Genomic DNA, 14,750 nt, shown 5'->3' on the forward strand with positions numbered 1-14,750 from the left:
CATGCAACTAGGCAAGGATGAGGTGAGGCATTTGTTTTCAGGGAAGCATATTTGTGGACATTACATCCACAGCCTGTCTTGGGCTAACAACAATGGGGGTTTACCTGCCATATCATGTCCATCCGTCTAGGAAAAACAACTTCCATCTGAACAGCAGCAAGGCGTATCACACATATGTTAAAGTATTCACATTTCTATACATTTAAAAGGGTGGGAGGTTGGCAAGATTGTGACCACAGACAATTTCCGCCCTCTGGCAAGACTTATGAAATACAAAGAATAGTTCAAGGGAACTTATGAGCAAGACACTAAATTAAAACTAAAAACAATGACCTGCAAAAAACACATAGACACATACTACCCTGTACACAGCATTGTGGTAGGTTTGAGTACAACCCTTACAGCATGGTTGCGGGTGACGTTTGCTGTGGAAAAAACTCTGTTTTTCCCGTTTGTGTCATGGCCTCTAAATCTAAATGAGTGTGGCAAACAGAGCCAACGACAACCACTGCCCCTTCGAAGGCAGGGGAGTAAAAATAAAACAACGCCCCTCACTGAAACGGCAAATTACAGCGTCTGGTCTCTTTAAATATCTGATGATTTTTACAAGCAGACAAAAATGCCCTGGAGTAATTGAGCTCCCTCCTTGGACTTTTATTGAGGTGACGGCAGCATCTCCCACAACTTCCCATCGTGAGGTGAAACAAGCCACTATTGTGTGTAGTGTTGGGTTCTTGAGGGTAACAGGGCTTGGCTCTAAAACTAAGGCTGTGAGTCAATGCTCAGATTTGAATGAGTATTTGTCACAAGGTCTAGTGACAACACAGACGGTATAATAAAAAAAAGCATCTTAAGAAAGATGGCCTCATGACTGTGGAAGTCCTGGACCTCTAAACAGTCACAACAAATGTATATCTAAATCAATTTGAGCCTATAGTATATGAGCTGCTAAGCAGTGTTTTGACTCTGCCTTTAAAAGAGTAGAGGTAAGCAGCTGGTTTTAATCAGTCTGTATCACACTACAGGCCTCTGCACTCTTCAACTGGTGCCAGACAGACAACATCATAAAGTGCAGTCGGGAGGCAGCCACACGTAGTCAGGATTGGGGTGATGGAGAGGCGGAGGCACAATCTGTCACTGCTCAGCATATACACTGCATATTCTCCCCTCTCTCTATCAGTTGCTAGTCCAATAAAAACCCAGGGTCATGAGAATATGTAAAGTCACACTGCAGTCCGAGTGCATCTCCACAACCATTACAGTCTCTGGTTCTTCTGTTCTAACACGAACACATGCAGTAGGATGAAAAAACCCACAGTCAACCACATGTGCACAAACTTTCACACTCACATACAAAATCATCTTCAAACACCCACAGCATGCATCTGCAGTCCAGCACATCATTCCATTCTTCTCAGTCTACTTTCCTCTGTTGTCACTCTGTTTGGATCCTGTCTTACTGTAATATGAGAAAAATGTTGTTCATGAACCCCATATGCTTTTTATGTGGACATGAGAAGGAAAAGAAAGAAAGGCAAGCAAGACAGAAGGACTGAAATCAAGATTTGGAGCAACAGATTGCCTCATTTTGTCAACCTTAAAAGTGCTTGAGTTTGCCATTAAACAGATCATACTTCATACTATAATTGAGATGTTGTTGGCCAGCTGCATGCACATGCCTAGCACATGTGCAAACCGTCAGTCTTACAAAGTGATAAAGACTTGATAACTTCTGAGTCAAATCAGTTTTTAAGTCTGCATTGCATATGATCATCTCAGTGTGGGGGAGAGAACTGAAGTGTCTGTAAAATGTGCAACCAAAATAACGTGTGGATTGAAACTGGCACGTGTACGGCTGAAAAATAGGTAAACCCTTCCAATGCATACAAAACCACTTCAACATATAGACAGTTAGGCTCTAAATGACTGTTAGTACTGTATGCATGGTTGGAGTACTCACCGCAATCTCCTTCGAGACTGCCAGGCTGACATTGCATAAAGCACCGGTAGGAGCCAATGGTGTTCTCGCAGCGCCATGTACCACACACCGAGCTTCCAAACTCCTTGCACTCATCTTGATCTGTATAGAGAAAGGCACAGAGACATATGCTGGTTGGTAACTGACAAACAGAGGTGCAAATGTAACCACATGTGTAATCAAACAATGACGCAAGCACTCCTGCACACAAACTTGTATTCCCCCCGCTGCTCCTCTGCTCCTTATGTAATGGCTGTGCAGCAGGAGTCGGCCAGGAGGCCTGTGGTGTAGCTGTCCTCAGTAAATGAAGCAGGGAACAAGAATGGCCAAGAACAATATTATCACAGCAACCAAAGAACTTGTGAAGGAGCTAAAGGGAGACGTTCCAGAGGGAGAAACACCTCCTGCTCACAATGTGGTCATTCATACTTCCCTCACGGGAGTGGGAGTTCAGGGCTCCAGCCACATGATCCAGGAACCCCTCAGTCTGGGGACCAAGGAGGAAAGCCTCTAAGCCAGGCTTGGACACTTTCACTGGAGTCAAGTCCTCAGGTGCTATAGATAATTAATCATAGACAACTGTGCTATACTGGGTATGCTTAAGCCTTAATGTAGCATGACAATCAAACAGCCAATGCTGACATGCTGGTTTACACAAAGAAAGGAAACCACAGGGCAGAGATGGGGGTCAGCAACCACCATGACATCTCTTTACAACTGGACACCACAAGGGAACTTCATCCTATTACCTTCACAGTCAGCTGTATCAGTGTTGAACTTGAATCCGGCCTCACACAAGCATAAGAAAGAGCCATCGGTGTTGACACACTCTCCGCGTATGCACACATCTTCGCTGCATTCATCCATATCTAAGTTAGAGAAAGTAGGAAGAAAGGTAACAAATTAAGTTAGACAACCACAGGATGGGGTGGGGTGGGTGGGGTCATCAAGATTTGCTATGCATTGACCATCACAAAATATTCACTTATATCCTCTGTCCTCATTAGATCCACAGGGAACTTTGCCCCTCACAAAATAATGTGTAATCCAGAGCTTGTCAGAACATAAGATGCGTTAGCAATTTGGAGCTTGTAATGGTATGCTGACAAACAGGAAACAAAGGAGTACAAATAGCATCTACCTCAGCTTCTCATGCTCAGATTGTTTCCTGCAGACTAAAAATTAATGATGAACACTACATGCTTGATTGGGCTTAAGATGGGTGGATAATTGCAGCATTACAACATAGCTTGGACCTGGTAAAAGGTGGGGGATAGACAGGAAAACTGGAGAAAATGCCAGTCTCCCTTTTCCAACTTTTGATAATCAGTTTATTCTTACTGAGACAACAAGATAAACATCTGAAGCAAAGACAGGAAGAAGAAAAAAAAAACAGCAAACCTTCAAACTGCAAGTAAACAACATAAATATGTAGTGACTGCATAGTTTTGGAGTTGATTAAATGTTTTTAAAGTTTTTGAAAGAAGTGGTGAGGCTATGACATAAAATGCAAATCTGGATCAAGTTTAGATGATTTTCAGTTTGTTTTCAGTCTTGTTATGAATTTCCATTTTAAAGCCAAATCATACCTGACTAACCCAGTGGTTCTTAAACCGGGGGTGGTGCCCCCTGGCGGGGGGCGCGGCAACATGACATGGGGGGCGCATGGGATTGGGAAAATGTAGTAGACAAACTAATGTTTTAACAACTTTTGCTCTTAGAAACATTTTGGTCCACACTCCACACCAATTTATTTTTGCCAACTGTCAAAAAAATACAAAGAAGAAGAAGAACTGTAGAACAGAGATCAGGGTTTACTGAACACATCGAAGGTAGAAAAGAAAGACAGAGATATGGAGAAACACGTAACTGGGATGAAAGAGGGCAAATATCATCTCTTGGTTTAACAGTAAATGTGTTTCTTATTACATCTTCCTCATGTCTGTGATGTTATGAGTATAGTAAGTTACATAATTTTAAGTTATATAGTTATGTATATATATATATACATACACACACCTTGCTCTGTGTATATATAGGGAGGAGAGGTTTGAGAACCACTGGACTATTCCATCATTTTATTCCTATATTTCATGAATGTTCATCCTCCTTTCTCCCTCAGTAGGCTTTCGTCAGAGAGGCCTGGCTTTCATTGTGTGTCAGCTCTGGACACACCATGGCAGACTCCTTGAAAATACAAGACAACTGCTGATTTATAGGATAATTAGGGCTCAGTATTTGTTGTGGCTGGTAGCCAGAGCACCTGATGCAGCCTGGGCAATTAGCTCAGAGTGTGTGGATGATAACTAAGCGACTGTAAGGCCAAAGCTTGGCAGAAGAATGTTCATGCATAAAGACTAAAGGTAGTGCCACACTGTAAGTAAATCTCGCTCTTTGCATGTCAGATTTTGTCAGCACCTTTTGAACCTATCTGCTTCATGTCATGATTGGGTTTTGTATTACCAGACAACCTATCATTTACAAAGCTCCACCTCTAACTAGCAGGACCCACCAGAAATAACATTGATCCAATTCTGACATTCAGTCCAAAATAATTTCATGTATTTTTACAACAAACACTCCAGAGTGCTCAAAAAGTCTTCCTTAGCTGACAATAAGGCTACATTTTTTCCCCAGCCAATGACCAGTGGGTCATTGGGTGCGGCTGGAATAACATCAAACTGATGTCCAAGCTGAGGTAGAAGGAGCTGAGACAGTTGATGAGGCCATGGCCCATTACACAGAAAGACCAGCCTCAGCACCCAGAACAGTATGGTGAGAACAGCCTGTCTGCAGCGAATGAGAAGTGCATGCCAATGAGGCTACAGTAAAAAATTATTTGAGTTGTGTGTGCTAAAAAAACCATTATTAGATTATAACCATTCAGCTCCAATTGTGAGTCAGCCTCACCCAATTACACAAAGCTCATAAAATCATCTGAATAATGATTTCCAATTGTTGTTAGTGTTCTGGCTGCAGGGTGTTTAGATACCTTGGCAGCCAGGCCTTCCATCAGTGGTGGTATAGCCATCAGGACAGATGCACGTGTAGGAGCCCTCAGTGTTCATACAGTCTCCTTCTCCGCAGATTCCCACGATGGTTAGACACTCATTGATGTCTATTACAAATAAGCACAAATATAATCCAACAGCTGTGCCAACATGTCATCATTAAGGTAATTTTCGAGAAATAGTTAATCACAAATGGTATATTTTATACGTGTCTATATGTATACACTGATATATTCAGTACCTCTGCAAGATGTTTCATCCACCAGCTCAAGACCAGATGGGCAAATACAGCTATAGGATCCAATACTGTTGGTGCACTGGCCTCCCAGGCACAGACCGGTGTCGTCACATTCGTTCAAATCTGATTGGACACACACATTCACACTAGCTGTAAAACACTTGGCCTCACTCCAAATCTTTCCAGGTTTTGCCATAAAAACAAAGATATTCTAGACCAAAGTAAACATGCTTGTGAAAACCGTAAAGAGATATGTTTTAGCCTCCAGAGAAAACCACCCACTGCACTGTACCTTCGCAAGATAGGCCATCGGGTGCCACAGTGAAGCCGGGGTCACAGGCCATGCAGGAAAAGGAGCCTTCTGTGTTGGTGCAAACACCTGTGGGGCAAACACCTGGAGCCTGGCACTCATCAATATCTAAAAGATAGAAAAAAAAGAAGAAAAGGTTAGCTATAGGTTATCATCTGAAACAAAGCAGTCTTGAATAAGCCCACTTTTTGTGCTTCTACTGTCTTATCTGTTAAAAAATGATTAATGATATGTGTGACTCAGCTCAGTATGCTGTCTAACATACAGTAAGCAAAGGCCTCTTTATTACATTGCACTGACAGTATTTTATTAAAAAGGGTGGAAAGATATGTGGGATGGTCATCAAATCTAAAACAGCAAGCTATTACAGGTGGCGTATAATTACTGTATCCACAAACAGTCACCAGCTAGCTGATACGTGATCATTAGAAATTCCTCGAGCCGGTACAGATTGTATTTCTCAGGAAGAAAATAGTGTGGGGCATTGTTAAGTGATTGAGATGGTTTAGTTTTGCCTTCGGGTGAACAGAGCGAGTTCAACAGGGCAGTACGTGGAAGGCAGGGGAGTGGTTGACTTCATTTCAAACTGAACCCTGAATATTTTCCATGGCATCAGATGATCCATTAAAATCCTATCAGAGGTTGACTTGGACACGGTTTTGTAAAATTATTTCCCTCCACAAAGACACATCAGTGGGGGATCTTCCTCTCAGGCTAGACCCACACTTCCATTCAAAAACACACCACAGTATATGCAGTATGACTAACCGAGACCATGTTCAAGTCCTTTAAAAAGTCTTTCCTTTTTTGCTTCTCATGAAGTCATAACAGATGTAACCTCACTGGATTTGTCAAAGCAGCCATTTCATTGCATCGATCTCACAAATCATGTCATGATAAATGACTATGCACTGTAAAAGGTCTCCTCTAATCATGTTCTGGGACTAATACATTTTTCATTTACCATTGTCCACATCGACTTTGGATAAAAAGTTCACTGTATTACATTATTCTAAGCAGTTAAATAAATAGAAAAGTTGAATTACCGTCACAGGTGTGACCATCCTCAGACAGTTGAAAACCAGCTTCACAGCTCCTGCAGGTATAAGATCCTGGGGTGTTCAAGCACAGCTGGCCTGCACACGAATTACTCACCAAGCATTCGTCCACATCTGGACACAAATATGAACAAATAGACATCAGAGTACAAATCACCATTTCTGGCTTCAAATAAATAAAGTCCACCAGTTATAATAGAAAAGATTATAACTGATTCTAATTACACATTAGAAATGTCAACATTTCTATCTTTTTAGCTAAGCTATCTGTCTGACATCATCTTGCTGTCTCTTGGTGTCTCAATCTGTTGAGCCAGGATCAGATGACTGGTGCCAGAGTCAGAGAAGTCTGGGATCCAGCTATGATGTGATGTCTAGGAGTTTTGGGTTCAGATGAAGGCACTTTGGGTTCAAGCCTTTACACCTGATGCTGCTTAGATAAAACCTGAATCCGAGCCGAAGAATTCTCAGTGAAACTGGCATATTTGAACTGAAACTCTGGCGGGTGCAGATGTTAGGTCTGGCATGTTTGAGGCTACAAACATACAAATACCAAAAAAATAAACACATTCCTGAGTAAAAACAAAACCTCACCATCACACTGTTGACCATCTTCAGAGACTGTGAAACCAGGCTGACAGATGACACAAGTGAACGAACCCTCTAGGTTCGTACATGTTCCCTGGGGGCATGTAGTGGGAAGCGCACACTCATCAATATCTGTTGTGAAATGATACACACATTTAGACATTAACCACAAGACAAGAGTGTTATTAAAGCTAAGAAAAAACAGAGACATAGTTTCACCATAATTTTTGGCTATGTGATCCTAAAGTTAAGATAAAATCTCATTTTTGAGAAAGGTAGTGTTGAAAAAACCAACCTTTACAGAGTTCCCCATCATATGATACTCTGTACCCTGCAGGGCAGTTCTCACAGGTATAAGAACCTTCTGAGTTTAAACAGATCCCATTGGCACAAGTAGACAGGGACTGGCACTCATCAATATCTGTACAAAACACATGTGCAGACAGGGATGCATAAATATAAAAAACTGCATAATATGTGGTAGGAATGCAGTTGCAAAACAAATTAAAATTAATGGCAAACTGACAAACTGCCCAGATGTGTTGAGTAAGTCTTTAACAATACTGATGGTTTTTACTGAATGAGAAGCACAGCTGGAGATTGAATTTACCTTCACATCTCTGCCGGTCTTGAGACACTCTGTAGCCAGCCTTACATCTGGTGCAAGTGAAGGATCCTTTTGTGTTGGCACACACCCCTCCTACGCACAAGTCACTCTGAGCGCACTCATCAATGTCTGGGAAAAAAAAAAAAAAAAAAAAAAAAAAAAAAAAAAATATATATATATATATATATATATATATATATATATTTTTTTTTTTACAAAGCTGGCAAAAAAGTCATTATTATCTACAAGCGTTGCTTCAACACTGAAAATTAGTATAAATCATTAAATAGTAATTTTCTTACCTTCACATCTCAGTCCATCAGCAGATGGTTCAAACCCAGGTCTGCAGTTCTGGCAAGAGAAGGATCCTGCAGTGTTGATGCAAATTCCCGCAGGGCAGGCATTACCAGTTGCGCACTCGTTGACATCTAGTGAAAAGAAATAATTTGCAGACATTATGCTGCTGCTGGGAGAGCTCCATGACTCCATGAGCGGACCAGTATACATGATGAGTTACACCCAACGGTTCTAAATAATGCTTTGCAGACCTTCGCAGGATTTGCTGTCTGAGGTGACTTGGTAACCATGGCTACAGGTGCATTTGTGGGTGCCGTCCAGATTGACACAACGGCCATGGAGGCAGACTCCCGGAAGCACGCATTCATCCACATCTGGAGAAAAGATATAGGGAGAGAAGAAAAAGAGAGCCTCAGAAAATAAAGACAACCGCAAACTCTTTGTAGCTTTTTATGAGCCTTTAGTGGTACCGCAAGGCTTCTGTAGTAGCAGTGTGGAGAACTATTCACAGAGCTGTTACTTGGATATGGGACAGTAATAATGTCTGACTGACCTTCTCCCTGACAGTTACCTTGGCAAACGTTGTCTGGAGAGAGTTTGTAGCCGTGAAAACAGTTGCACCTATAGGAACCCTCTGTGTTGACACACCTACCACGACCACACACGGTTTGATTCAAGCATTCGTTTACATCTGAGGGACAGAAGGGGGTAAGGACAGGAAACAATATATATGAGATTTTAGTCTTTACTTTACCCCAAGTGCACAATGTGATTTACAGTAAGTGTCAGCTCACAGGAAATGCAACCTCCCTCCTTTTACTATTTGTACTTAAAATCACACAGACCTGAAGAGACAACTGTAAAACAGAAAACACACAAAGAAGATAACACAATAATGCTTCAGAAAACACAACATTTAACAGCATTTAAAAATTTAACCTTTGAGAAATAGTTTTGATTCCAATTTCTTGGTATTTCTGGGATTTCCTTGCATCTTTAGTTTAGTTTGGTAGTGTTAATAAACACTTTCATAAAAATTAAGAAATGTTTGATATGTGATACCTTCAGAAAATACTAATGATTCTGCTGAATTATGTATAAACTATAAACCTAAGATCAGGAATTTCATTCAGTGTTTTTGTACATGAAAATGTATTGATGAATACTTGGGAAATATAGTGGACAGAATTTTGCTAATTTGTGATATTTGTGAACACTGACCCTGTGTTTCTACTGTTTGGGCAGCCAGACGAACAACTTAAAAATGCACATTCTTAAAAAAAAGAATACAGAGAAAGTCGCAATCTCTCCCTCTACCTCTCCCATCTGATACTGTCAGGTCTGTTGGCCTGTTTTGTAATATTAAAATAAAATAAATAAATAAACAAACTTTTGCAGCAGGAAACTCTAAAATCCAGGAAAAAGTGTGTTTCCAGTATAAGGATCTACATAGTTTGAGAGTAAAAGGGAAACAATTAAAAGATAATTAGTGTAGCAAAATAACAGTAAACAGCAGTCTTTAAATTACATCAACACACAGACTTCATTCATGAAGGTTTTTTTTATGCTTGTGGCAGTAGCTTTCTTTTCCACTTCATGAGTCCAAACAGTTGACCCAGGACTTATATTTGTGGAAACCCTCTTGCAGCAATATCATTTAATGGTTGGTTTTTATCAAGTGTTAACAGTAACATTTTTTTCTTTAGTTTAGCTGATGTTGTGGTGAGAGAAAAGGAGGGAGGCATTCAAAGGGGAAGAGAAACAAGGGAAAGGAAGGAAAACTAATTTTCAGCAAAGAAGGTGAAGACAGGTTGCTGCTGAGCGGTGATATAGATCCTGAAACACAAAGCGTCACACAGTGAAAACACCGCTACAGAGCCACAAACCGGGTTTTGTTTTTCTAGCCGTGGGCACTGCCAGACGTCTGTCAGAGTGCCCCAGTACTTTGTTTCAGCAATCATCTCTCAGGCCTCTCAGATAAGCCCTGACAGGGGAATGGAGCTGTTTTCTCTATCACATCAACAATTAGGCTTATCCTCGATTCGGCCAATTGAGCCAGAACTACTGCGCTGTGCTGTCGTCAATTGACTGAGGCAAATACTGGAAACCGAGTGTTAACTTTGCCTATTTTATGTGACTCCCACAGTGCCAGACATATACTATAGCCTTGTTCACACAAGTGAAAATATTTACCCCCAGTGTTATACCTCATTTACAGGTTTCCTCTCAGATGCTATTTATATATTTCACATATTTACAGAGGATGAATAATATTAGCCAACTGACAAACAGGAAAAATAAGTGGTGTTTTCTTTGGACACAATGAGATCACCCAACTTTAAATATGAGCATCAGCCATCCAGCTCACTGAGAAATCTATCATAAATTATTCTAAAAGTACTACTACAGCTAGTCTCTATATTTTCCATTATTTATTTGGCATGTAAGCTTTTTATATTTCTGGAATTCTCACTCCAGAAGCTAAGGTTTCCAAACAAATTAAAAGGGTGCAAGGTTATACGAAGGGGATGTGGTACATAACACCAGTCAGAACTGTTATGTAACAAGACCACTTTCAGGTTAGAAGCTTCTGGCATGTTAGCTCAAACAAAACACACACCAGGTGTGGTCTGTGACCATTTGTGTTGTCAAATCAAGCCCTACCAGGAGTCTCATGCTGGACGGCAGACATCATTATGGGTGAGAGAGAAAATTTGTTTGCATGCAGTGACCTCTTTGCAGTAGGGAATTGACCTTTTGCCCCTCTCATATGTCTTCTGTGATTGGTCTCTCCTCTCACCTACCCCAGCAGTGGTAATAAAGCCTTGCTTGCCTCCACTGGGCTCAACACTACAGTGGCCAGAGCTCTCCAACAATAATGCACTGTTTGGTCAAGGCCATAGCCAGGAGAAAATATTTGGACTCTCCCAATTTGAAGTATTATAAACGATCTTTGTACAGAGACCAGTGATATCAAAAGATCAGCAATAACATGGTGAATGTGTTTAAACAACAATATAATATGTCGTGACTGCTGGGTGAAGGAGCTGATATATTTTGTACGTGGAAACACTGAATGGGCAAAGACTGGAGGGTTGAGCTCAGTCCATGCAATATAGCCATCATTGCTGTGGTTTTGGGTTGTCATGTAGCCCCAGGTCCAAACTGGACATAAAATATCCAATATAAAGTTCTTTGGAGAAATAATACAATTTATATTGATTTTTTTGTGAGCATCAGCAGTCAAGAATGTCCCTCTGAGTAAAAAAAAAAAAAAAAAACCTGTGAGGCTGTAAATGTAATTCGGCTTGTTCTACTTGGTCAAATGCAGCTGTACTGCATCATAAGCTGTCGACAAATACGACACGGCCTGTTGCCATGCAGCCTTCTTTTTATTCTTTGTGGTGATACCAACAAAGAGCAGCAGCAGGTAAATGTTATCTAACACAGTAAAAGGGAGACCTAGCTTATTTACAAGCAGTGGTTGGAACACCCTTATGACCCTGGGGGGTAGTAGTGGTGGTACTGCTGCTGCTATGATGGAGTGTGAGGTTGCCTTACCCACACATCTTTCATTGACAGGCTTAAATCCTGGAGTGCAGGCCTGGCACTGGAAGGAGCCATGAGTGTTGATGCAGACACCGTTGGGACAGGAGTTGGGGTCTCTGCATTCATCTAGATCTGCTCAGAAAGAAGGAAGAACATGAAAAGATTAAATTAGTTGTTACAACTTGGATGTAAGAAAGAAGCTATGTGGTCACTAGCACACAATCCTTTCCTCATGGAGTTAAAGTTTTGACCAGACAACAACATAATTTGTGTTTTGTTACTGGGATGCACATAAATTTGTGGCAAAAAAAAATCCATCTGGCTGGGATTGTGCTGCTGCGTAAACTTGATTCTATGTCTTGATGTATGCAAGTCACCTTCGCACAGGCCTCTCCGAGACTTGGCATAGCCACTGTTGCATTCACAGGTGTAAGATCCTTCTGTGTTGACACATTTGCCATTCTGGCACTTGTTGGGCATGCTGCACTCATTGATGTCTGCCAGTTGAATGAAAACCAAGGAGAATGGAAAAAGTAGGTGAATGTTGTGTTTCACAGCATTAATCAGGGCAGGATGCTTTTAAAATGAACAATGTTGACAGACAAGAACTTGCAGAGCTCTAACAGACACAGAGCTAACAGCAGCCTGGGTTTCCATTGGAAACATTATATTTCCTACTGTAAATTGGACTGTGTCTCACCTTGACAGAACTTTCTGTTCTGAGTGATCACCTGGCTATAGCCACTGTAGCAGTTACAAGTGTAGGAGCCGTAGCTGTTCATACAGTGGCCCTTGCCTTCACATGGGTCCTCATTGCACTCGTTCACATCTACAAAGCATGAGGTAAAGTACAGTGTTGTTGCAGTTCACCAGTAGACACTGAACACATTGAAAGCCCTGACTTTGGAGCTCCTCTATGATACAGGCATTCCTAAGCGATAGGTTTGAACCCAGCTGAGTGGAGCAGAGGCTGCAGCCAAGGCTTTTGTGAGGTAAGAGATCACATAATCATGGCAGCTCTTTGGATGGCCTCTGTGCTGTTGTCAGGCATCATGGAACAGGTCAGCATAAACAAATGGATCATTTTCATTTTGGCTCGCTTTGTTTCTCAAGGCTTCTGTGCTGTGTGATGATTGGTGTTGAGGACTTGCTTGCACTGCTCTGATGACTGACAAAGCCACTTTGGCCTTCGGAGTATGTTTGTGTGCCCCTGCTTCCTTTTGAGCACAGTTACCCCTGTCTTGCTACATCTATCACTCACTTCTTTTGCTACTTACCAATGCAACTGGTCTGCAGTGCACTAAGCATAAATCCTGGATCACAGTTGCAAGTGTAGCCAGTCTGCACAGGAATACATTTCCCAGGGCCACATATAGTGGGCGTAGTGGCACATTTGTTAAACCCTATGAAAAAAAAAAAGAAGATGTGCAGTCATTCCCCACAAAACACACAATAACATTTCTGACTGAACATTGTAGAGACAGTAAAAAATAAAAATGAGCATTCCACTAACACATGTTGCTCTCCATGGGTAACCGTCTCGCTGTTTTATAAGTGGAGTCTTGGATGGGAGCAGTGGTTTTACAGCAGTGTAGTGTTCTAACAGGTGGTATGGCACCCTTACAAAGCGTTCATCATGTAACAGGTCATGCACCATAGAGCCTGTCATTATTGTTCTTGTCATTTTTTCATCCAAAAAGAGTGAGGTAAAACACTGTGACATTGAATTTGGGCTCTTATGTCTTGGTGAGGACAAAAAACACTATCTCTTCATAACAGCTTTACATCCCTTTTACTTTTTCTATATTTTTGCCATTTATTCCTATATTCTGTCACCACAACACACTTATAACCTGTCTCTAATTTTTTAAAAATCCTGCCTCTGCTTATTCAGGATTACATCCCCTTCCCAGAGACACACTCTCTTTTGGTTTCTCGCCCTCTTCCCCTCTGTGCAGCACAGCAGCTTCAAGCCAAACTGGCTCTGAAAAATGGGGTCAAATAAAGCTTTCCCCTGCCTTACTTTGGGTAAGCTTGCAAAAATGCCTTATGAGATTCACTGCTGTCCGCCAGCAGCACACAAAGAACATTCAAAAAAAGTTGAACTCTGAGTTACTTTTTGCATGGTGGTGTTACACCTTACTGTTCGTCTGTCAAATTGCTTTAAAGATATACTCAGTGTTTCTAGACTGAGATTACCTGTGGCTGAATCTAGAGAGGTTGTTTCCCTTGAATCTGGCTTCAAGTTGATGCTTGAGGAGTCTGGCGAGGTCTCTATTAAGAACAATAAGGTGGGTCATCATGTAGTAGAGTGAAGAGCAGACAAAAATTGAGACTGCCAAGGAATTCATGTCAAGTCTGTGCATGACTAAAATGCTAAAAAATCATTAAAAGAAGTATTAAAATTAACAAGAAAACATACCTGAGTACTTCATTGGTGAGTCAGTCACAACAGCTGGCTGGAAAACAAGCAAATACTCCCCATCAAAAACCATTTGGATGCAGTTTTCATTACTGTTCACATTCATATTTGTTTTTGTAGGTAAATTGAAACGTTTATCTACCAAAATGTAGTTTGTATAAATTATACAACTCTAAAAGCCCACAAGCTGACGTAGCTTGAGCATACCGTCCTAAGAAAAAGATTTCAAAAGCATGTGCCAGGAGGTGAACAGGGAGGGAAAACTTACTGGGCTCAGAATTTCCACATCTGCAATAAGATAGAGAAAAATAGGAATAGTTTATCAGAAGTTGATATTAACATCCTGCTAATGTTATCACTGGCTGAAGACATTACAGCCTGGCTGTCTTTAGGCACTTTACTTGCAACTTTTAGTGTCTTTATATTTGATAGAATAAAGCTGTCAGTACAAATATCCTCGGATTAAGGCAAGATTTGGGAGTATTTGAAGTGTAGTGTAGATTACTGATCAAGAAAATGCAAGGAAATAGATCTCTCAGATAATGAAGACAAAAATCCCTGAATATTTATCGAATTATATGGTCAATTAAATCAAAATGTTTTGGCGCTGGCAATAAAAGTATTTTAGAGCATTAAATCAAGAAGCAACATTCACAGAACATGCAGAGGATATAAACACGCATTAAACATGT

General features: G+C 41.0%; 1 protein-coding gene across 1 annotated transcript in view; it reads right to left on the reverse strand.

The window, feature by feature from the left end:
- Positions 1-14,750, reverse strand: part of LOC121631697 (latent-transforming growth factor beta-binding protein 2-like) — an 80,439-nt gene that overhangs the window by 13,644 nt on the left and 52,045 nt on the right. The window contains exons 13-31 of the mRNA XM_041972714.1: positions 14,327-14,346; positions 14,059-14,095; positions 13,836-13,910; positions 12,914-13,039; positions 12,337-12,465; positions 12,014-12,133; positions 11,649-11,768; positions 8,659-8,778; positions 8,339-8,461; positions 8,093-8,218; positions 7,794-7,919; positions 7,479-7,604; positions 7,190-7,315; positions 6,584-6,709; positions 5,520-5,645; positions 5,231-5,350; positions 4,971-5,096; positions 2,728-2,847; positions 1,961-2,080 (exon numbers count right to left, since the gene is read on the reverse strand). Coding sequence (XP_041828648.1) covers positions 1,961-2,080; positions 2,728-2,847; positions 4,971-5,096; positions 5,231-5,350; positions 5,520-5,645; positions 6,584-6,709; positions 7,190-7,315; positions 7,479-7,604; positions 7,794-7,919; positions 8,093-8,218; positions 8,339-8,461; positions 8,659-8,778; positions 11,649-11,768; positions 12,014-12,133; positions 12,337-12,465; positions 12,914-13,039; positions 13,836-13,910; positions 14,059-14,095; positions 14,327-14,346 — 2,112 coding nt within the window. The remainder of the gene's footprint in view (positions 1-1,960; positions 2,081-2,727; positions 2,848-4,970; positions 5,097-5,230; positions 5,351-5,519; positions 5,646-6,583; positions 6,710-7,189; positions 7,316-7,478; positions 7,605-7,793; positions 7,920-8,092; positions 8,219-8,338; positions 8,462-8,658; positions 8,779-11,648; positions 11,769-12,013; positions 12,134-12,336; positions 12,466-12,913; positions 13,040-13,835; positions 13,911-14,058; positions 14,096-14,326; positions 14,347-14,750) is intronic.

This window comes from Melanotaenia boesemani, chromosome 20 (genome assembly GCF_017639745.1).
Source record: "Melanotaenia boesemani isolate fMelBoe1 chromosome 20, fMelBoe1.pri, whole genome shotgun sequence".
Taxonomy (NCBI): domain Eukaryota; kingdom Metazoa; phylum Chordata; class Actinopteri; order Atheriniformes; family Melanotaeniidae; genus Melanotaenia; species Melanotaenia boesemani.